The 25095-nt window shown below is 37.3% G+C and overlaps 2 protein-coding genes across 2 annotated transcripts in view; one reads left to right on the top strand and one right to left on the bottom strand.

Annotated features, from left to right (window-relative positions):
- The window catches only part of LOC105569630 (neurexin-1), a 218668-nt gene that overhangs the window by 21159 nt on the left and 172414 nt on the right, over positions 1-25095 (bottom strand). Inside the window, 5 exon segments of the mRNA XM_012026247.1 lie at positions 11399-11570; positions 12142-12320; positions 12768-13061; positions 18894-19185; positions 19567-19892. Of these exon segments, the coding sequence (XP_011881637.1) occupies positions 11399-11570; positions 12142-12320; positions 12768-13061; positions 18894-19185; positions 19567-19892 (1263 nt within the window).
- Positions 15876-18010, top strand: LOC105569629. Its single transcript, XM_012026246.1, has 3 exons — positions 15876-16485; positions 16993-17217; positions 17839-18010. Exons 1-3 carry the CDS (start codon positions 16217-16219, stop codon positions 17843-17845), a joined length of 501 nt encoding a protein of 166 aa, XP_011881636.1. The 5' UTR covers positions 15876-16216; the 3' UTR covers positions 17846-18010.

Below are 25095 nucleotides of genomic sequence, written 5' to 3'. Positions count from 1 at the left end.
TAAGAAAACATAATTTTTCAATTCCATATAAGCTCTGACAAGATTTAATATTAATAATGTGTGGTATATAATTATGGAGAAGATGATTAAAAGTTAGAAAAATGAGATATCAAGGCAATGAGAGCCAGTCACGGGAGATGTTAAGTAATGTCAAATATTAAAGATAAAAAAGTCAACCAGACAAAATAAAAGTAATAAATAAAATATATACTAAAATCTAGACGATTCGGTCATTAAATATGACCGAATTGTTAAAGGAGCATTGGCTGCAGAATTAGGAAAAAATTATATGCCTGAGGCGGTTGATCTCCTTTCGGAATAGGGCAACATGAATCAATGCTTCTTCGTGGCCTTTTCGAGGGCTTAGGTCTGCGCGGGCCCTCGCCCAAGGAATATAAGAATGTAAGAAAAAGATACGCTTGTCTGAACGAGCCTATTCATTGGAATGACATCTGTCAACAACGGTGTCAGGCCAGCAGAAGACAGCTAGAGGTAAAATTCTAAGTGTCGGTGAGACAATTTAAATTAATGTAGTTTGCTCGTTTAAAAAGAATATCAACCATATTAACTGCAAGAGTTTATATTTATACTTGACAATAATGATTTTACGTTAATACTATGTAGAATTTTAAGCGATATCTAAGATTTCGCTGACACGCACGTGAGATTTTAGTATTAAAATTCTCCTAAATACTTCATCAAAGTAGGGAATTGTACGGAATGGGATGAAAGGTTCTCCAATATTTTTCAACGGATATCTCGTGTATTCCAGTGAGCAGGGCAGTAGAAATGACAGAAAGTTAAAAAATCTCCCGCGGGACCGGGCGAGAACCCTTAATGATAATACGATCCAATTTGTGGTCGGCTAATATATTGCTCCAAAGAGAGATCGCGTAACGACCACCGATACATTATGCCTCGCCGTAACTCATTGAGAGGCGTGAAAAGCATTGTAAATATAAATTAGTACAAGATTTTCTATTAGGCTAGCAGAAACGTCGAAGTGGTTCTTGAGAGACGAAATTCGACCTTGGCCAGGCCCTAAATGCTCGAAGAAAATGACCGGACCGCTATGCTAGAAGAGGCACATTCGCACGTGCAGGATTTACATTTCTCTCTCGTGTGTCTCACCCACTTGTATATCTCCAAGTATAAATAATACGAGTCACTATATGTTTTGCACATATTTTAATTTCTCGCCTTAACTCGTTTTCTTACGACGCGTGCTTACGTTCTTTCGGTTCGCGTAAGACTGTATGTAAAGTTTCCTGCTGACTGTACTGTAAAAAGAAGCGATTATATTTAATTCTGTTCGTAAGCCTCATCAGCCGGTATAAAATTGAATCGTGTCCGGTGAATATCCAGTCGGGGTAGAAAACTCGAATAAAAAATTGTTGTAATCTCGATTTATATCCTGCGATCACGATATTTGTCTTATTCGCGGCTACGTCTTGCGTGACGTTGTGTTATGTCGAAAAAGTGCGCTAACGGAAATTTTGTAGCCTCCTCCTACCAGGTATGCATGTCATCGAGAAAGCAACGTCACCTAAAATCCACTCGCGCACGAAGCAGTAGGCGTAGCACGAGATACGAAACGCCGCAGTTTTGCATTGATTACGTTTTGTGTTCGATTGCATCTGATATTAAAACGCATTGATAATGACATCGTTAATGACATGTTAAGGCCTGAATCGAGGCGTGAAGAACGTTGTAAACACGAATTAATCGAACACCCAATACCAGGAGGTCAGAAGACGCCAAGAACGTCACGCTAAGAGAGAGAGAGAAAGAGAGAACGATTCACAAACGCGCACACACATATTAAAGAAAAGGTGAATTTTCGTCGGTATCCCTGCTGGTTAAGACTCCGATCATAACAGGTGGAGAATATTCCGTCTCGTTTGCAGACGCAACGAAAGAAAGTCTAAACACCTTTCGATGACATAACATGGAGAGTCTAAAATTTCAGAATTTAAAATGTGCCACAAGTTGAATATTGCAACACGGAAATTTAGAATGGAAACCTATAATGACGGAAACAGTCTGTTGCTGTTTATTTCAAGCAATATAAATTTTTAATATATATATAATAATCGAAAATGCTAAAAGGAGAAGCTATAATGTAGAAATAAATAGAAAAGCATCGATATAAAGAGAATTGTTTATATCTTTGATTGGATTCAATGATTGAAGAACGATAGTCGTGCGAATTCCGATTAAGATAAATGCAATTAATTGTAAGATAAATTCTGAATGACGGCGACTAACGTGTGACTACTTAATTCACGCCTAGTCATACTAGTACGTTATTTTATCATTTTCGTGATGATTCTATGGTTCAGATCTCGAGTTTCTCATTAATAAAAACATTTCTTGAAAATTAATTTAATCCCTCGTTAATGATTTCATGCGTAGCAATGCGCGTTAAATATACTTTGCAGTATAATAAATTGTTTTGTGCTAAAGAGTACAGAAAATTTTGTAATTGTGAAGTGATTTTTATGTACATTGGAAATGTCAGTCTGGAATTTAATAGGATTCGCAACGTCGCGAATGGATTGCAGTTCAGAATCAATACAATTGCAACATTACTTTACAACCTGTCAGAGAATGCGTCGATGAATATGACATTAATTCAATTACACTCTCTCAGGTCAATTACCGGTAACAATTGAGAGTCAATTTCATACAGAACAAGGTGCAGAAAGTAAGTTTGATTTGTTAAAGAGGTTTCGGCAAGTAGCTATTGATTAATGGACGCTTCTTCAAGAAAGATCAGTCGAGCGTGTCATTCTTATTGGGAAAACAGAACACCATGGAAGTACTTGGAAAGGATCTTCGTGTGCAACTGTATGCGAAATAATGTCACATAGATACAAAACCTCGATAAAACTTATGATGCAAATTAACTTCATTAAAATTCATCATGGAAAACTTTGCATGCCTTAATACTACTTTTTATAAACCGACCTTTTCCGCATTTATAAAGTGCAATTGCGCTTCTTTAAAATAGAGTTATGTATTTTTTTTTTAAGTTTTCAGTATATAATTTTCAAAAAGTCGTTAGATTAATAATTTTAGTATTAATAGAAGGCTCGTTCTAAAAAATGAAAAAGAATATTTAAATATTTTACATAATTGTGATTTTTAATGAGATAGCACACGAGATAGATTATTTATGTATAAATGTAATTATTATAATAAACTAAGAGATTATGTTTCATTAAAAGTTAAATGTGAAAATGGTATATTTTCTTGATTAATTCAGAAAAAATAGGGAAACAGTTGTTGTTATACGATGCTGAGTAATTTGTTTCAAAATATATCAGTTGACATCTTTTTAGCATGTATTAGCTATCTTTTCAACGATCTATTAAAAGGAACGTGCATGAGAAACGAGATTTCAAATCTTTTTGTTATCAGAATTATCAAACTTTCATCGGTCACAAAACTCTTCAAGACTTTCGTAATCTTTATCTTTCAGTGCTTCTAAAATCTGCACACGTAGTGTGACAATTTATCGTCACCATTCATGTATTATAAATTGATGTTTTTTATTTTATTTGTTTTGATATACCCTTAATATTAACTGAAATTAAAAAGATAAATTGAGAGAAAGAGAGAGAGTATGTGTGTGTCAATTAAAGTTTAATATTAAGTAATTTTTTGCGAGAATGACGGGGTTTTTTGGAGGATTTTGTCAAAGCAAGTTATTTTACATTTCATCTTGATGGTTAACAATCCCGATAATCTCAAAACATATCATTACATTAGTGGTTTCCGAAAAATTTAGCAACATGTAAACAACGTTTATCATCTTCACGCGTTGACTAATTACGAAAGCGTAATTAATGGGATTACTTAATAACGGCCTTACGAGTACCCGCGCCCCGAAGAAGCTTCTTGGCACCGAATGATTCCCTAGTAACCCTGAGAAGATTCGATCTCTCTTCGAAGCTGCTTTCTCACGCCCGTTGCGACTCGTCCTTCGATTCCCACGAGCCTAACGGATGAGGCTTTGCCTTTCCGTGAAAAAAAAGGGAAAAGAGTAAGATCCATAGTATCTTCCGAGAACTTTGGTACCTTGGATTTTTCAACGAGCGCGAGTGGGGGGTGGACATCGTTAAAGTCGCACAGTGGCACTTAAAAAGAACTTTATGGACGAAATTTTGCAATCTTTTTGCTCCGAAGAGTGGTCCAACGTGATAATGATATAATGATAAGAGAAACTGTTCATTAATTCGACAATTTGTTTCAGCTCTTAAAACTTTATGTGACATATAAGTCACATCTGTTAGACAAAAAATATTTTTTCCTAATATTTCAACAATCTACGATCGAAATCAAGAGATATCGGATTCTAAATATATCACTCTAAATATTATTATCGTGATTATTTATCAATCAATAACTCGTGCGATTGCGTAAGCATTGTTTTTAATGAGTTTACAGATGCATAAAGAACTCAGATTTTATCTGCTTTGGTACTGGTAAAATAATTATAATAATTACATTAATTATTAGCAACGACGTGATTATTTACTTGCATATTAACTCTCGTCAGCACGGGACAGTCTTGTGACATAAAAGTGTGGAGGAGCCTCAAGAATCTCTTACGTGGAAATAAATCGAGAAAGGTCGAAGAGATAGTCTTTCTCATCTTCAAGACGACAGTCTATCGAAGAGAAAAATTTCCAAGTATCCTATCGCGCTTTATGTCTGTTTCATGGTTTTTCGGCGCGACATCAAATCCAACCTCCCTCACCGTGCCGGGAATTATCGACACGAAATTCTACGGGTTCAAAGGTCCTCGTCTATATACCGCGCGCGGAGGGAAGATCGCGAAGGAGGATCCAAGGTTCGAACCCTCTCACGACCCCTCGACTATATCGGAGGACGCCTTCGCTGAGGACGCCGAGATCCTGCCTCGAGCGTGAGAACGATTCTCGCCCACGGTCAAATTCCGTCGATTGAGTATTAGGACATCAGGGCAACGCAGGAAGAAAACTTTCAGATGCGCCTGACGGGATGATTAAGAGAAACGGAAGCTCGCGTTTATATAAAAAAAATTTCAGAATACGACAGAAGATGCGCCGAACACGAATTTAACATCTCGGACTTCTACGACAGATTTACATTTCCATGATTAAAGTGAAGTATCTTTTCTGTCATTCCTTGAGATTCATTATTGAAAATAAGACAATTTTTAACTTCAAATTCTGCTAAAAGTTATTACTTAAATGTTCAAAAACAACCTAAAAATTCTATATTATTCTAATAAAAGGTTTTGTTATACTTTGTAGTTAGTGACAAGTTCAATAAACTATATTCTCTCCATAACGGTAATGAGATAACCGGAAATAAGGTAGAATGAATTTTAACATGAAAATTAATTAAATTTCATTCATTTTAATGCTAAAATTAATTAAAATTATCAATAGCTCACGTACACGCTGCACGGTATTGGAGATATGAAGTTTGACTTAAATTCATATATTATACAGTTAGATGGTATTTATAATTTTTTTGTTAATTATATAAACCATAAATAAAAAAATTATTTTTCTCATCACACCTTTAGTGCTCTAACTAATCACGACAAATTCATAAGTGGAAGTACTTAGGGTAAAGCCATTTACGGCGTTGAACTTTCACTTAGCATCAATGGTACATACGGGTGGGTTAAAACGATGCGAAATAATGGGCAGAAGAGGCTATTATTCCTACATTAGAATGCATAGGCGTTCCCGTAGGGACGCGGATACATTACCCCTAGGGTACACCATGAATAGAGTTCCTTAATTAGAGACCAGGGTAGCATGGAATTCGAAGAAGCGCCTTCGAGTCCTAGGCGTGGCTATCGAATAATTTTATATTTAAAAAATCATCGCGAACCACGTCATTATCACAATACCAACCGCCAACTAATATAATGACAAAACGCACTTCAGGCATAGGAACGTCGGTTACATTTCGATGCGGAATATTATTACATTTATTTCTACCTCTATTTTTTTTAATAAAAATAATTATGTTATAGCATATGTCGGCTGCGGCGTAAAAATTGTTTGAAAGAAGAGCGATCTGTTGAATTCTATGAGAATCGTCGGATTTCGTCGAATTTACGAGTGATAAAATCGATAGATTATTTCTCAGGAATAGTATGCTCTATAAAAAGGTTCGGGATTCCATAGAGATGAAAGGGTTGATCCTTCTAGTCGAGTTGATCTACTTAGATATCAGGAGGATAGGACGATCGAGGAGGATGCACGGGATGTCCTCGTAGGATGTCGAGGGTTTTATTTCCAACCCTCGTCCATCTTCGTGTGATCGATAAACCTTTACCAGTTTCTTCTATTAATATGTCATAATCCTTTAATATGAATCTTCAAAATAACAAATCGTCTCACGTCACGTATGCTCGCGCTACATTGAGATATAAGAATTCTTAGCGTGCCAAGCCGTATTTTGATACTACATCTCGATATTTATGCTCATTGCGAAAATAAATATTAATCGCAGAATTCTAATATTCAAGTACCACGTGTCGTTCGAACTATTTTACAACGAGGATAGCATGGAGGGTAAGAAGTGGCACAGGGGTTGTACACGCGGGCACTAGAGCGAGGTATGTAATGAGAAAAAAGGCCTACCACGTGACCTTTTCCATCAGAGGTGCATGCGACGTAAGAAGGTTCCACCCAAGCTTTCATCCGAAGGGGTTGGTTTCAATTAGTCCCGAAAGGGTGGTCCAATTGAGATAATCGACCTATTATTGCCGACCATGTCTTTGATAAGCAATATGTATTCCGTTCTCAGCGTGCCGATCACTCAGTTCGAAAACGACCGACTATTCTGTATTTCCTTTCCTCTCTCTCTTGAAACGCGAATAATGCGCCTCAAATTGATTCTGCCGATATTCCGAGATTCTCCTGCTTCTTGAAGAATAACAATGTGTCGAAAGCGGAGGAATAAACAATTTTATCTTTCGCAGAAACGTCTCGTTTTCAGAAACAACAGGAAGAATATTATTACGATGTTTCAAGCGAAAACTTTTCTGTCACACAGCTTTAAAGCGTATTCTCCATTGCCCGGGCGTGTTTTATAACACCATATTATGCTACGAGCGCTTTTAATTTGTCATCAATCCCTCACATTTATTCCTTGTTGTATCTTGAGAAACAATTCCGCCGTCTGGTGTCTATGATCATGTTTTATTACATCTTAAAGTATTCCCGTTTTTTTTTTTCGAAGATACGTATATTTTTACGACACCGAGAAGACGATACGCACGTAAGAGAGAATACGTGGCTTGAGGACAAGCGACCTTCCACACATGAAGCAGAGCAGCAGAAAGCGCAAAGAGGATTCTCTTCTCGCTTTCGTTGCAAGCCGCATGATATGCGAGCCACATGGGGTGGAGGGAAAGTCGCGGTATCATGCGTGCTCCAGAAAGGATCGAATTCGCTAAGCTCGCGCGAATTTCTGACGATGAAGGGGTCAGGACAAAAGTCGTCGAACTAGAACTTCTAATGCATACGCAAACGTATAGAGAGTGTATTACAGAAAATTGTTGGCATAAATGCATTTTATAAATGTTTACCATAATTATTAGATAATGTTTATTAGACAGGTGGATATCGAATTATGCACACGTATCTCAACCGTGCTTGAAATAATCAACTTGTAATTATTAATCACAAGTATTAATTACTCCATTATTAACAATTCTATCTGTTTGCATAAAGGCAAACGCGAATGCCTTTGTATCCATATTATCCCTCCGTAATAAATAAACAGTGCGATAAATTAAAAAATATAAAAATGAGGACATTACTGAAATTTGTTTCCTTCCCTGAACCAGCACTCAGTTTTCGCACTGTAATTATCTGAAATATTTATTGTCGCATAAATATTTTTAATAATTGAATAAATTGTACCGGCATTATACACATATATCGGCCGTTCGAATTAATTCTAATTAAATAACATCGTCATATGTCAGGAGTAATTAGTTGGCAACAATTATTAGTTGGAATTATTATTAGAATTGTTCGGGACATTCTGCAAAAGAATCATATCTGTTTGTGTCGTCAACTCTTATTAGAGAAGCAGGTGAAAAATTCTGTCAATTCTAAAGGGTTTCAAATGATTCAGGAAGCTATCAGGACAGCAACGTTGGTCCGAAGTTTCGCTAGTGCGACACCGCTAAGCAGGCAATTCGGGTGCGGCGATAGACTCAAAGGGTTAATGTAACAAAGGCTTATATTCCATGAGGTCAAAGGTCTCCCATGACGCCTAACCGACGAAAATTCCACACAAAGAGATGACACACAATTTCCTTAGAGGTTCTCGGTAACTTTTGGCATTTGCGTATTCAGAATCTGCACTCTATCGAGGGGATTAAAACCAGTTAACTCTTTAACCTTTCGTTAAGAAAAATTCGTAATTATAAGATATCTGTATGCACTTAAGAAATACGAATTCACTACCCTGATCTGTTTTGCATCTGCATTATATACAAACGGACAAAACTATTCAAACTGCGTGCAAGTACCACACGCAATTAAAACGTAATAACATAAAGAATATAGATGTGAATTGTATCTCACATATATATTTTCGTAAATGTATCAGTGTCGTGTAAAAATTATTCATTCGACATTAATCAATTGCACTATCGAGTTAAAGGCAGAAGATTTCGTAAATATTCATTAAATATTAAACGCATGTGTGTATTTGCGAGAGTTCCGCACTGCGCAAATGATGCTCGCGGGACCGAAAAGCTCGTACACTTATGAAAATGCATCGTGCATTAGTCGACGATAAATTTCCCCGGGTCAGGAAAACGAGTGCAACGCAGTCTATTACGCATAATGCTGCGCCGTAATTAATATCTGTGCGGAAATATGCGAACAGATATGTGAACCATCTGATTACGTGGCGAAGGTAAATCTAGTTGGCTGGCACGGTTGAATGAAAAAATATGGCAATCAATGAAGCTATATGCAAAATCTTAATTAGACAGATATAAAATATCATTCTCAGCATTTGCTTCACACGACAAGACGCAATTTTATGAAAAAATAGTGTAAAAATGGTTTGATTGATATTAAAAAGTTAGAACAATTTTTCCAACGTGTATAATTCTAACTTTTTAATATCAAACCGTATTAATTTGCAAGTTTATGTAGATAGACGGGTGTTAAATTATATTAAGTAAACCGACAGTTTATTATATGTGTGTAAACAATTTGAGTAATATAACTAAGTGAGGCACTTAATTATATTAACGTGCGCACACCGCAGCACGAACAAATGCAATTCCTAGTAAACATGATGTATGGGCGACATTATAAAATTAATTGCATACGGAAAATAGAAATCCCGCTCTGCCGTTTGCTAATTAAATACGTACCGTTTGCCGAAGAAATTCTTTTTTGTTTGTACATATCTCTTTAAATTAATTAATTAATTTGCTCGCCGGGGTTTATTTAAATTTTTGACAGAGTAAAATGCAACTAATATTCCAACATATTGCAATATTTTAGGCGCAGAACATGCGTTAAAAACAAAATATATTTATAGATTTTGACTGCAATGTATATATATATATATACAAATATATATATATATACAAATAAATATATATATACAAATATCACTTTTAATTATTTTTTACTGAATATAATCAAACAAACTTTTAATTAAAATCATGTAGACTACCATTTTAATGTGAACAATTTAATGTGAAAGGTACTGGCGAGAATTAATCAATCTATTCACTTAATGTTGACCAATTCATCTTATTTCTTTCAAGGATAATGGCCGCGCAGGCATTAGAAACAGGACTGATATGAGCTCAGGCTTCTTGTTAGAAAAGCGAAAGCGTTTTTTAAAGGTCAAGTTATCAGGACAACATATCATGGATGGAAATTTCAAAGCCTGCGAGAGTAAATAAACTTAGCTTGCGTTCGATAAAACTTCGATCACTTGGTTGAGCATCAGGATTTCATCTTGTCAACGGGACGAAAAGCATGCCGGAGTACGTGTGCGTCAAGATAGATTGTTAAAAGTATAAAAAATATCAGATTTATAATTAATAGTTATCAAGGTGTGAGAAAATAGTTTAGAAATGTGATAATGGTAACAGGATCTTCATAAACTCAAGTAAAAAAACACGCGAAAATTAATTGTCCCGAGTTAGACAATCAGGCATTTAAAAAAGAAACAGATTTCCTGGGTTTCCCGAAGTTCAATCTGACAATTCACGGAAGGAACTTGCAAGTAATTAACGTAAATACCTTTTTGTACAGATATAATAAAACGGATTATTGTTCTTGATAAAGAAGATTATAAAATATGTGTCCTCGCGACTTGGTATCTATTTTCCGCATCATATTCACGCCCGAAAATATTTCTTAAAAATCGCTTATTTGCTGCAATTATACACTTACATCCAGTCAACTGATCTATTAATTATGGGAGACCCGTATTTATAAGATTCACAATAAAATTACTAAAATAGATGAATGTTCCTAAGAATAATCCTTCAATCAATACGTCGATTTATGGAATAAACAATGTTGCTCTCGTAGGAGATATGTAGAGATAATTTACTTCAATAAATTAACTATCTATTAATATTGAGAGGGAGGGCGACATTGAATAAAAATATAGTGAATTGAAATATATCTTGAAGAAATTTTTTACGTTTCCTTGTATCGGCGGAAAGCGGAGCGCCAAGGAGAGCTAGGTACAGACCTCCATAAATTTCAGATCCAACAATGCATTCGAGTGCAATTGTGGAGGGAGGAGCGTTTCCGGATAATCGCCTGATAATTCTCAGTCAATCGATAAATCATTCCCACACGAGCAAGATGCCTTTCCGTGGGAGCGGCGAGCGGCCTTTGCGTTTGTGAAAAGGACGAGACAATGGCTGGGCCTCGTGAACGACCGATCAAGGCCGTTTCCCATGGTTGGGACGGGTCAATGGCCGGCACAGTGTTCATAAAAGAGCACATGGGACCCCTTCGTCTTTAGTTTCGCGGCAGTTCTCGTGCTGTCTGGATCGTCTCGTATTTAACGTATGCGCAATATCTACTTTATGTTTAGAGTGCAGGAATTATTCGCGTGATTTATTGTGATTTCTATAATACCACAATTAACAAACGTATTGTAACAATCGCGAAAATCATCATCGCGTTTTTACGTCATGTGTGGTGCTAACTTATTAATAGGTATCAATATTTGAAGCTATATTTGATATTTAACGACTTTATAAATAATCTTTTATCGTACATCTCTAACATAAGCTTGACGAGACGATCGATCGGTGATAGCTTATCACACGTTGTAGTATTGTTCCCACGGTATACATTATGCAAAAATTACTTACCCGACGGGTGATTAGATTGCAAATTGTAGTCATCGACTTGTAACGTGCTGTTCGGCCCAGTTCTGGTAAATCTAACCACGTGATATTGGTTGTCGTTAACTTTCACGCCAACCTCGCCGATCGGATGATCGTTGGTGCCCATATTATAAACTGCGAAAACGTTACCCTCCACCTGTGAATAAATTATATGAATAAGTAATTTTTATCTACTACAGTGAATTTTAGCTTTTCATTTGTGCTAACCAGATTAAATCATTGGGACAGAAACTTATCGAATCAAAGAAATTAATAGGTTAAATGCTTGAATAATTGATATATAATATGCTATTCTTATTATAGATCTAGTAATTATATAACCACTACAATTTAATTAGTTAATAATATATATGTATAATATATTAATATTTGAAACTTCTGATTTGTGCTAATCAGATTAAATTATTGGAATAGAAACTTATAGAATCAAACACATTAATAGATTAAAGAAAATGCTTGAATAATTTATATATAATATGCTAATTCTTATTATAGATCTAGTAATTATATAACCACAAAATCTATTTAGCTAATAATATGTATAATATATTAATATTGTATATGTATTGTACATATTAAATTGTATGTATAATTTTGTGACTATTGGAAAAGAAATTACATATACATATATACAATTATACTTTATACATATATAATCTAATAATAATAATACTACTCTATAATATATCAATTTAACATATACTAACTATTTCGATTTCGAGATAATCATTACTCGATGCAGATTCTATCCTAAGCAGCACAGCGTCATTAACGCTGGTGACGAAACCCAAGGCCACAGTGTCTCTTTTCATTTCCGGCCGACGATCAGGCGGAAAGGTGTACGTGATAATTCCTCTTCCGGCTCCAAATTCGTAAGCGATAGCCTCTGTAAAATGAAACATTCTGACGTTAACATAACACTTCATCTGTTACATATTACATTTGAATGCTTGCCGAGACTATTTTAATTTTAGTATTATCAGTTTGGTTATCATCACGTTACGTAAGTAAAATTCATTAAATTTTCCTTCTAAATCTAGTGACCTAATTATTTCGACAAGTTTCTAAAAAATTCAAGTTGGATCAATAATCTCAATTAATAGGAAAAAAACGTTTATCTTCCGTCGAGAGAAATCGATTCTGTTCAAACTATGAATTAGTTTTACATTCCTACAATATTTACAGAAAAGTGATATAAATATTATAGGAATGTAATATTTACAGATATACTGTGATTAGTGATTCTGTATATAAAGAGGATCAACACAGATAATTTCTCTCTCTCTTTGCAAGTGCAAGGCCTCTATGTTTCTCTTTTTTCTTATTCTTTTACCATCGTTACAAGTTGGTCCGGTAAAACTCGTCATGTCGCAGTCACATGTATAGCTATTCCACTGCTGCACGCATGTTCCATGATTGGCACAGAGATCATGTGTGCACTTCTTGCCCGGATGCAGGTTGGTGTAAATGTCGCATCCGGATGTGACGAGGGAACTCGGTACGACGGCATCAGTAATGAGGTCGGTGCTTTCCCCGCTGAGATCCAACGACGCCAGACACCCCTCGAATCCGTGACGACTGAGAATCTGTTTTGGTAATAGGCCATATTGCGTCTTCTCCACTCCACCTGAAACAAACAAAATATTCAATCTCATTTATGCACTTCCTTCATTTTTTTTTTAAACGAAATGTTCTCATTCCCTTTCATTTTTTTTATTAAATATATATCTGTGCTGTTGCGTTTTGATGTTTGTTTTGCTTCAGACTTTTTTAAACATCACCATTTAATCATTAAATCTGAAAAAGAAACGGACATTTACAAACTTTTATAACACCCATCCGTTTTGCATTGCGAGTCGCGAGCGTGGAGCTTGTCGGAGATGGAATTGCCGAAACGCAGATGAGATGTCGGCGTTTGACGTAAAATATCGAAACCGAAATTCGGTAGTTAAATCGAAATCATCTCTCTCGCAAACTCTCGCAGCCTTGTGATATCCGCAGGCCTCTCGGCAATCGCGGATATCGCGGGTGCTCGACGAACCGAGACGACCGCATGTCCGGTCGATCTCGTCGCCATAAATCCTGCGGGATCGCCGCCGGTCGAAAATTATTTCGACGGTCACACATTATACCCCGTATGACCGCGTGTACGAACTTCGAAACTCGACCACGCGACCAATCAGTTCCATATGCAGTCGTATGAAAGTCTCTCATACAGAATGCAAATATACTTAAGGGAGATTTTGCGAGTAAAACGTGAAATTCAGTGCCGCAGCATCCTTTTTCTCTTTAAATGTAAAAATACATCAAATAAATTTTAAATAATAATTTTAGATAATAAACTTTGAATTATCCTTTATATTACGTTAGGAATCTACCGAGAATATCTTGATGCGACAGTGAACGTCACGTTCAATCGGAGTGAAATTTCGGCTGCAAGTTTTACGCGTGGAACGGATCTCGCGACGCGGTTTGGTAATCGCTATTGAAGAATAATTGATAGCTGATTTGCCAATTTATGCCAGCTCGACGGTGATCGATAGATTTATTAATGAATTAAGCAACGGGAACGGTATGATATGGATCTAATTAATGGTAGTGATTCATAGCGCGCTACGCTGATACGGTAACTGAATTTCGGATCGTTAGTCCAGACATACATAGAGATCTACTCGCTATTAATTAGAAGAGCAAAATATCTGCATTATAAGCGCTTCTTTGTTAGTCAACATTATCGTTCATATAAAATCCTGATTTGGATAAACGATCAATTAATTAATCGTCGTCGATGCTTGACGTTTTGAAAATCAATTGCCTATCGTCAAGAAATCGTATGTGTTTTTATTGTAACATAGTTGCGATATTATTTTCCGTAAGCATCCGCGAATAGCAAAGAATGAAAAACAAGATATTCTAGGTAACGATAATCTTGTAGATGTGTTTATTACAAAGATAAAATCGACTAATTCTCTACGTGGATTTCCTGCGTTCTTTGTTGTTTGAAAAGTCATCCGCTTACACAACACGGCAATAATCGTCGCGTGACATCTCTTCGCAAACTCTACTTCTCCTCCGCCTTTGGATTAATCGTGCAATTGCATCAGGAGCGCAAAGAATTCCGACGATAAATATTTCTCCGCGTCGTATCGCGTGGAATGGTAAAAATTACAATGATCGAAATAGCACGTGACAGAGGAATTGCGTCGCAGTTAAATTACATTTCCTAAGTACGGCAATTCATAGACCATCAATTTTTCCGTGCTGTCAATAATGCTAAAAAATTCGCGGTAATAATAGATTATACGAATGAAGGACTAAAGATAATCAGTAACTCATTTGGCGATAATCAAAATATGAGTTCATAAAATAAATAGAGATAAATCACCGATACAATTGGCTGATATGTACACGTCATAGTGCTCTATTATATAGAAAATTGTAAAAATACAATTTTTAGGCTTACGAAAAAATATTTCGAAAATATCAAACCAGCAGGGAGCAATCGAAACAAAAAGGTCATAATCGTCTTTTAGATCTGTACACTGAAAAAACTGTTCGCTACTGTAACTAATCTTGCTGATTTGCTAAAAATATTTTGCTGCGTTAACTATAAATTTCTACAGTACAGCAAACGGTTTGCTGTCGCATGTTATACAATAGGCACAGTAGCAAAGTATTAGCTATTACAACTAAATATTAGCTGTCCGTATGTTACAACTGAAATTTAGTTACCACATGCAGTTTTTAGCTACGGTAGCTACATTCTTTTTCCGTGTACAACATACGCCAAGGCCAAGATTATCAAAGGCCCAGTGTAAATAATTGCCCAGAGTGAGACCACCTTATCAAATATGAAACGATATAAAATGGTACATATGTATTTGTTACTTTTTGTGACTCATGATGCATTTATGTATTCCAGAAAAATAAAAGCGACGCTAATATTTTATAAAAATTTACTATTTTCCACTTCCTTGCGGTGATTTCAATTCTATGTTAGTATATTAACGCATCTTTTAACAGAATGTTGAATTTTTCAACCCGTTAAAATTATTAAGAGAAGTTAATTTCAGATCTTCTAAAACAAAGTCTTTTATAAAAAAAATTCTATCCTATACTTTTGGCTTATTTTTTAATAATTATAACTTCTTTAATTTATTAATAAAAAAAGACTATCCCGTATAAGCGACTTATTAGTTATATTTAACGAAGGATTAATCATATTCAAGTGCGTTTTCCGCGTATACGTCTATACGAATAAAATTAGCCCGGTCGCGCCCTTATCAGCCGTTATCTTTTATCACGAATGGCGTATTCGGCGTAGAGTTATCATTAAATCGTATTAATCGTAGTAACGGCGAGCCTCATTTACTCACGGCTTTAATCTTACATTTGCGGTGCGCTGCGGTCGAACGCCGGATGTGCGGCTCGCTGAGTTAGTCGGAATCACGGGGCCGATCATTTTCGTGCTTCAAGCAGTCGTCTATGCATCATCATCGAAAGTGCACGAATTCGTGGAGCGTTCCGAATCGTCAATCGAGCTTGTCGGTGCAATCAAGCTCAAAGGGTCAGATGACGTCGAGGGAAACGGTGGAAATCACTCGGCGCGCGATAAGGAGATAATAGCGGCGACAGCGGCGTTATCACACTCCAAAATCGGCATAATTCGTAAAACCCCGGATTCGCTAATCACGTCGTCATAGCTGCGTTGCAGCACGTCACGAGATATAACAATCGACGCGGACATTTCATAACTATTATTTTCATAAGTTATCGGTCGTCATGTCTTGCCGCGATCTCGCCTTTCGCATCCTGCTAATTTCGATCGTTCGTTTCTCGACGACGTCGATCATCCGGCCGCAGAGATTGTTGGTCGTGCGGCTATCGCCGGAGCCAGCGAGGAGTCTGGAGGATATACCGGGCAGATGGAGAACGGCGAATCCGGAGTTTAAAGCGCCGCAAATCGAGATCCAGCTGATGAAGGGTCACGTCTCGCCGGGCGAGAATTGGATGTTCACCAATGAGTACAAATACTCGGGCGAGGATTATCAGTACGTATGTAGACAACGATATGCCGAAAGACGTACGCCTTTCGCTCGGGCCGAATTAGTTCTGATACCAACGTTTTCGATAAACAAATACACGTCTCGGAGAATATTACATTTTCCGAGAAAGTGTATATCGTGTCTGATGTACGGGATAAGTCATGCATTTTGAATAAGTCATATGAGGCATTTTCGGATCGAATGTATCGCATCTAACATATCCAGAACTATGTCAATTCAATACTTTTAAGTGACTGATATATACATGAAAAATACATACAATATTAAAAATTAAATAATATCAAGTTACAGAGATCAAGCAATACGAAATTGATTAAGCAATGTAAATTGAATTTTCAACCAATAATATATATAAGACACGACGTGTTCGATCCGGAAATGTGTCAACCAGAACTGAAAGGTATTAACGACGGCGAGTGCACATCCAAACGTTGCTAACGCTATAATAACGTCGTTAATGCGGATAATCTTATACGGTCATAAATCGATTAGTGGTGCGGCAAAGGTGACGCCGGCGAAAGACGAGAAGAAAATCCCGCGAATTGAGAATGGCGATATGGAAGCGAGGGAAAAGGAGAAAGAGAACGACGTCTCGGATAATATCGTGATGCCTGATGGGTTCATCCCGCAGATTGGATTCAGGAATATTATTACAGTGCCTACGTACTGCCCGGAGGGGCAAAGAGAAGATAGTAGAGGACGTTGTAGAACTGTCATGTGAGTCATCTTTTTCCTTTTATGATAATCTTTGATTACAAAAAAATCTAATCTCTTCTCGGCAGAAAATATATGATTTAAAAATACGTAATATTCGAATAGTATATTTGTCACTCACGAGAGTCCTAAATTTTAATTTTAACGATAAATTTGGCAAGTTAAAATTGGTACGGAAAAAAAAATTTGAAATCAACTATTTCTTCTTGTCAATATTCTTATCAATTATATATCGATACGAGACATTTCGACGAATAAATTTTGGTCTTAAATATTTAAAATGTATTCGTCTACAATGCATTGATCTACTAAAACTGTATAAGAGGGAAGAACACAGTTCTGCTACTGTGTTGTTTTCCAAAAGTTTAGTTTGCGTAATACAATCCTCTTAGCTTTAAAACTTAATATTTTGCATTCTATTTAAGAAAAAATAAACTTTAAATTTTGTGTGCATGGCCAAGAGTTCTTAATATAAACATAGTGATCGAAAGTTCCGGAATATTTTACACGAGAATTATTAAATGGCTATTAATCCATGGAATATACCTAATTATCGAATTCTTGATATGTTCGGTACACATTTGCACAGGAGTTTAATAATCGATTTTATACTTTTTGTTATAGAACGTAAAAGAGACAGACAGAAGACGAAAAGGAAAACACTTGAATAATTGGTGCTTTCTCTGTTATCGATATTTATCTCATATAAAATCGTATTCTGAATTGTATTGACAAAACTATCTCGCCTTTATTAATAAAGTGTTGTACTAACCCAGTACATTTGTACGCATCAATATTCAAATATGATTTTATTTATTGTTATAATGACGAATAATATGAAAGTCTTATATTTCGTAAATTGGTTTTGAAAAGTTTCATAGGTTGTCAAGGATTTCAAAGTAAATTTTGATCCACGCTCGCGCGTAAAAATCTGGCGTGCGATAATTTAATTTTTAATCTATACGATAAATTTTATATGTTCAGCAAAGTCATTATAAGTTTGTAAAACTTATAAATACTGTATACGTGTTCCAAAGTTCGAGAATGGAATTGTGACGTGTCATATATTTATAATACGTGTATATAGGAAAAAGTGACTTAAACATTTTTTGAAATAAGATCAGAGAACTTAAGAATTTTGCATTTGTTAGCGATCTTGTTCGGCAAACAGATTTCATGACAAATATGGTAAGCTAAACGGGGATGTGGTTACAGTATAATTCATTAAACTAATTAAGAAACCAATACATAAATGACGTATTTAACTTATACAATAAACGGATTGCAGATGTAAATCAGGACTGACTAATTAAATTAAATTAATATCGCGTACATGCTGTTATTTTATTGTAATATCTCTCGAATGAAATTGTCGAATAGAATCCTGATTAATTGTATTCGCCGCGCGTTATATAACGGGTGAGCAAAATAGAGAAATCGCGACGCTTAGATTACCATAATTGAACGTTATGTGAAAATTAAGTTATAGAAAATATTCTTAAAAAATTTTTTAGTATTGATTATATATATTAAACCTTTTTTAATTCTCAACGATAAGTTATATTCCGTATGCAACATCCATTGTTAGATTAATTTAGTAATTTGAGAAAAATTGCTTTTGTGCAGCAAGTAAATGGTTAAATCATAGAAATAAAATATATAAATTGTTTTTGACTCACCTATATACAAAATACCATCGAGATCGAGATTCTCGTTGCTGCCCTGGCTGTTGACAGCGGTCACGTGATCGTCCACAGCAAGAGTGTGCCTCTTTGAGGCAGGTCTACCGATACTGACGGCATGCCATTTGCCATCGTTCAACTTGGACTTGGAAGTGTCCCTGACCCTGACAGCCCCGTCGCCTAGGTCAAACACGTAATGCACGTGTCCGTTTACCAGCTCGACCGCTATGAAATCGTGCTCTCTTCCAGCGTTGTACAGGATCAAGCCGTTTGCTTCGCGAGTTTTGAACTGAAAAGTAATTTACAAGTAAGACAATGAATTTTCTCTATTTCTTTCTAATTTAATCGCATTGACATCTAATCTCCCACAATCTTACGTAATTTTTGTAGTTGCTACAATGCATCCGCAAGACGCAATTGAATGCTTTTTAAATCGACGATGGTTTCTTTACAAATGAATTAATTTGTCTGGTTGATGTACTTAGTATTTTCACATTCCTTAATTTAATATTCGAACTTAATGTTTCACATAATTAATTGAAACCCTGGCCAAGATTTTACCAGAAATGAAGAAAAACTCGATAAAAAAGCCTTGCGATTCTTTATTCGTTGCGTGACTCGACAGAATCACTTAATGCCCAAGACTCGTAAGAAAAATATTAATTTTCACCTGGAAATAGATGTTGGTCTCTACGTATGCCTTGAGCACCGGAAGACCGACGAAAGTGTGCTTGGAGGTGAAGGTCACCGGATGGTGAACCGGATGATTTCTCTTGCCGAACTTTCCGGTGACCCGGATGATGGGCGTGACGCCCTGATGCGAGGCTTGGTGGCTTCCAACGCTGCGCGCAATCTCCAAGTATGGATATCCGTTGAACCAGATCTGCTGCAGCTGGCCCACGAAATGCGGTATGTCCTCGCCCGCGTGAAGATACCCGCCTACATGGAGAGTGCGGAATTCCAAGACGCCCTGTTTTCCAAGATTCTCTGCTTCCGCTATACATTTGCATACAAACAGTCAATTTGTCATTAAATTGGAACAAATTGAAATGCAAAATAAGACAGCATTCCAATGTTTCTCTCCTTTTCCCCTCCCTTCTTTTCGTTATACATAAAATGACATCAACCTTCCGCAGTTTTGTAATATTGCCTATATCGTTTCAAAGTGTCAGACAGCCGAAATTTAGAAAACAGCCTTGCAATCTTATTACAATCTTATCTCTACTCACTCTTATCGTTTAAATCTGCTCCTTAAACAAACGTAACGATGCCAGGGAGCTGTACTGATAATACAATTATATGAGTTTCATTTCTCAATTCTTGAAACTTAATTACTGCCTCAATTCTTTTTTATTGCTCCATTTCAATATTGAAAATATTAAATCGAATAAAGAGCGCGATATTTGCATTTATGGCTATTATTTTTTTGTTTCAATTAGCAAAGATTTGCGAATACACGAAACTTTAGTGTTTAAACTGAACTATTGAACTACGCCAAGCTTAAGACAGGTACCGCATGTGTTTCGCTGTGCGGCAATTATCGTCCCAGCGCGATCGATTGCGCCGAAGTAAAGGCCGTGCAGGGCTACTGCAATTTAGGCTATTGCCACCTAACTCAATATTGCCGGCACTCGCCGTCAGTTTAATAGGGTGATCCGAGGGACAGCTTTGCGAGGGTGGCTGTTTCACGGCGGCCGCTGCGGTGGGGTTGTTTTGCAGGGGCCGACTGGGGCCAGGCTGATTGGTAAGCCAATCACGTGCTGCTCGTATTATCGATATTAATAAGATACGACCGGGATGTGCTCGATTGTGTCAGCGTTTCGTTCCCATTCAAGTGTCGCTAATTGCTTTCATTATCTCACATTAATTTCCACGCATAAATACACGCGCAATGTACACACTACGCGGAATATCCGAGATAGAATCGTCGGTTGCGACGATCCTCCGAGCTGTACGGTCTTATGTCAATTTACGCGTAGCGGCCTTAATGGTCTACCAACATGATGGCCGCGATATTGGCGAAGACGCAGACGGTCGTAACGACGCTATCGAATGGATAATATCGGTATCAAAAATGTTGACCGTCGCGAGGATCGCATCGAGGTCCTCCGATATATCGATATTGTTTGCTCATCCGTGGCGCGTCCATCGTTCGCTAACCGCGGAATTTGCGCGCAACGAGAGAGTCCCCGGAGGAATTTCCGCGAAGCGGTTTACCGTTGATGGAATCGCGCGGGGGATATAATTTACTTTATACTTGAAACGCCGCTTTTGCGACGGAGTGCCTCGAATGCCGCAGACGTCGACCCCCCATCGCGCCGATTCCGGATGCACTTTTCTCGTTGCGCAGCCGGCGGCGGGCGTGAAGAGCGCTTCGAGGAGTCGGCTCGATAAAAAGCGCATTTGCATGCCCACGATTTGTAATCCGTCCGCTGCTTGTCGGAAAATCGATCGCACTGACTCGTATCTGCCGCTCGTAAATAATATGGCCGGCAAATCGGCGTAAACAGAAAAAAATCGACGGTCTTGGAAACGTGCGAACGGGGGAGATTCTTTGCCTCCGGACGAATTTCTCGCAGAAAATGCATGCTTCTGGGAGTCAATTCTGTATCTTACACTGCATAGTGAAAATGCTCAAAGCGAGTAGCTTTGTCTCTTTCTAATTGGCCTCTTGAGGCCTGTGTCCACGATGCTGGAACTCGGACCAAGGCCTTTAGAAAGAGACAAAGCCGCTCACTTTTAGCATTTTCATTATATTAGGCTTGTTTTCTATTGTTGCACTGGTGAACTAGTGCGGTAAGCTAGAATGAGAAAAAATATACTTGTCTCTAATTTATTGCACTAGTTCACCAGAGTAGCAACAGAAAACAAGCTCGTTGTAAGATACAGAATTGTCTCCCTGCTATCGATCGTGTGCTTGCGCAAACTCGGAGTAGCGAAAAACATGTCCGAAAGTGTAGAGAAAAATCTTTTTTTTTACATCAAGCTTCATTTTCGTGGCTCATTATAGAAATATCGAGTTGGGGGAGCGAATCTGTACCTAGAATCTATACCTAGACAGGAGCATTCTCCTTTACCCATAAAATGTCCTTTCACCCCTTCTTCAAAATAAATCTGCTTTGTATGTTATTCATTGTACTTTATCGCTCGATCGCCCCTGGGATGTGCTTTACAGCTCGTTCATACGGTCGTTACATTTTTCAGCTTCGTCATAGAAAATATCTCTACTATTTACAAACGGAATTTTCGTGTCTGCCGATATATTTTTCACGACTGACACACCGACTATCAGGTGCAATAACGATCGCAGCCTTGGAAAGTCTTCGATTGGCATTCATAAGAGTGTCTCGATTCGAAGGGTCGCCGACGGAATGCAAAAGCGGACGCACTGCGCGATGCATTCTGAATTTGTGATTGCAGGAGGGTCGAGAGCACCCGCGGGAAACTTGTAATTTATCCGATAGACGAAGTGCAATCGGAAAAAGTGAAGTTTTAAGCTCTATCAAAATTGAAGCCGCGATGTAGTGACGCCTAAAAATGAATATAAACAGGGCAGCGCACTGTCTTTTTACCACTTCTTAATCAAGCATATAATCCAAGCATACAAAGGAAACTATTCATTAACAGATAATTATTTATATTGTATTAATTGCATACTCTTATTTGCATACGCGGGAGATTGTATAATTAATTATTTCATTATAATTATACATTAATCCACTCAGAATGATTGAGCAATGAAATTATGAAATCTACATATGAATGACGTCTAGCAGAAAAATATAATTCGGCGATCCTCTTTGTTAGACACGCGTTAAGCAATAAATAATTTTTATTGTTAAATAAATCACTTATTAATTTGGTATACATGTTATTCAAAATTTAGATACGCATTCAGGATGTACTATAACGGACAATAATTAATTATTCATGCTCGATTATTAAGTAACTGAATAATCAAAAATTTTTATAAGCGTTAAACAGGCAAATTATTTAAAGAATAAAAAAGCGTGTAGATTTATTCAAAAAATTATAAGCAATATATACTACAGACGTATATATTTTATGTATGTGAAAATACGAAATGTATATGTAAAAATCTGTGTATTCAAATATTTTCTCTTCCTCTCTCTTCTTCGTTTCACTAAAATAGCATCAATCTTCCTAAGTTTTGCAACATTGCCTATATCGACAGTTTAAAGTGTCAGATAAGCCGTAACGTATGTCTCAAGTTCTTAGTCTCAGGAAACTAGTATTTTGCAACAAACCAGTAGTTTCTAATTTGCCATTTGTCCCATTTACACAACTTACGAGGCAAGTGCGATGAGAAGGGTCTCGAAACTTGCGTGAAAAATTGCCCGGGAAATTTTTAATTTCGTGCGCCCGCTCGTCGATCTTGCGAAAGTTTCTCGGCGATTTTTCATTAATTATTCAAATCCATGGAGCGACCAAACTGACGTAATTACTCTCGTAGCTTGACGAACAGTCCGAAGATATTTTTCGCGTGTAAAAATATTTCTAAAAATTACTCATAAGACTTGATTTTTATATGAATATACTTTGCATGTATAAAAAACATCTGTCAATTTTACTTATAAAAATATAAGTGTATTTTATATATAAAAGTAGAAAAATCTAAAGTGCAACATACTGTTTTATTGCAAACTAGTAAAAGGGGTAACACAATTCTTTCTTGGCGCTTCAAAGTTTTCTGGGCCCTTAAAACTATGTCGCACTATGTTTCTAGAACTATTGTTTGTAATAAAGAGAAGTTACGTTAATAATTCGCGCGAATTTTCCTGCATTTCCCAAAACGAGCGAGGGATTTGTAAAACTGTCACCCCTAATGACTCGTTCGATCATCGCCAACAGCGATAGCCGAAAACGACGGGACGATTTAGCTCCGAAATGCCCGCCGCGCCAATTTCCCCGACTCGTCGGTCCGACAAATAACAACACTAATATCGGGCACGGACGATGATCGAGAGAAGGCGGAAAATTATTTTCCGCGCGAGAGCGCGCGTCGTTCCTGCGCGAGGCGACGCGGCCGCGCCGCGCCGTCGTACGGCGCTCGCATAAATCTTGGTAGACCGAATGATCGCGCCGCGGTGAATCCGCCGACTGATAAATCTCGATGTGGAAATTGATTATCGGACAGGAATTCTCCATGGCGACTCCACCCTCGCCTCGTATACACCTGTATTTATATGCCCGGGGCAATTTGGTCGTACGGTGCAGTTAATCCTTACCCTCTTTGTCTCCCTCTATCTCTTCTCCTTCTTTATCCTGTTCGACTATTCCAGTATACACCCGGGTACCCGACTCTAGCCGAATATTTCTGCTTTTCCAATTTCGAGGACGCCATAACTTTGCCACGAGATAATTAAGATCGGCATTCGCATCTATCGTTGTTTGCTTATCTTTCCGCGTGTGCATTCCATTGTATTTTTTTGTTACTCTTTTTTAAGAGAATCTGTTACAGAGGTGATTGTCTCCGATACGGAGAGTTCGATAAGATTTTTGTCACGATAGGGAATATTGATCGAGGAATATTTTTTAAAGATTGTAAACATATGATGGTAAAAATGAAAAGGTCTTCCGAATAGCTGACAAAAATTGAAGAAAGTAAGAAACAATATACTGTAGACAATCGAATATAATTCTTATAAAAAATTAAATGTATTTTAAAATTCTAAATAAGATCAGAGTTGAATATATCGCGACTGAGAATATCGTATTCTGAAATGTGTTAAACACGATCCCTCCCACACATCTGCCAACTTAAGTTTCCGTATTTCCACGTGTGTCCCCATATCTTCGCATATTTTCCCATGACTTTTTCTCACTCCGCGACTTTCGCCGCGGGGCTTCTGCGACCGCCGCCATATATTTATGCTAAATAGGGATTTCGAAATACGATATTGCTCCCTTGCGTGGGCTCTCGCCTTGTGGCGAGAAGTTGGAATGTGCGCATGTATAAGGATCCTTCGAACCGGCGCAATCGATGCGACGTGCAAAGTGCGCCCGCTTCGAAATGCCATGACAGAGACACTCCCCTCCTTCGAAATTTATAAGATTTATCGCTCGAGAAAGAAATTTCTGCATCCCCGTATAATAATTTTCTTCCGATAACTTGCCGCATCAATGTAAAATTGATTTACGAAATGTACGAGTATCACGCTCGTTTTTCTTTCGAACT

The sequence above is a fragment of the Vollenhovia emeryi genome, unplaced genomic scaffold, assembly GCF_000949405.1.
Source record: "Vollenhovia emeryi isolate VEMERY1.0 unplaced genomic scaffold, V.emery_V1.0 DF939123.1, whole genome shotgun sequence".
Classification (NCBI taxonomy): Eukaryota; Metazoa; Arthropoda; class Insecta; order Hymenoptera; family Formicidae; genus Vollenhovia; species Vollenhovia emeryi.
Note: the sequence above shows the minus strand (reverse complement) of the source record. Positions and strands in the feature narration are given on the sequence as shown.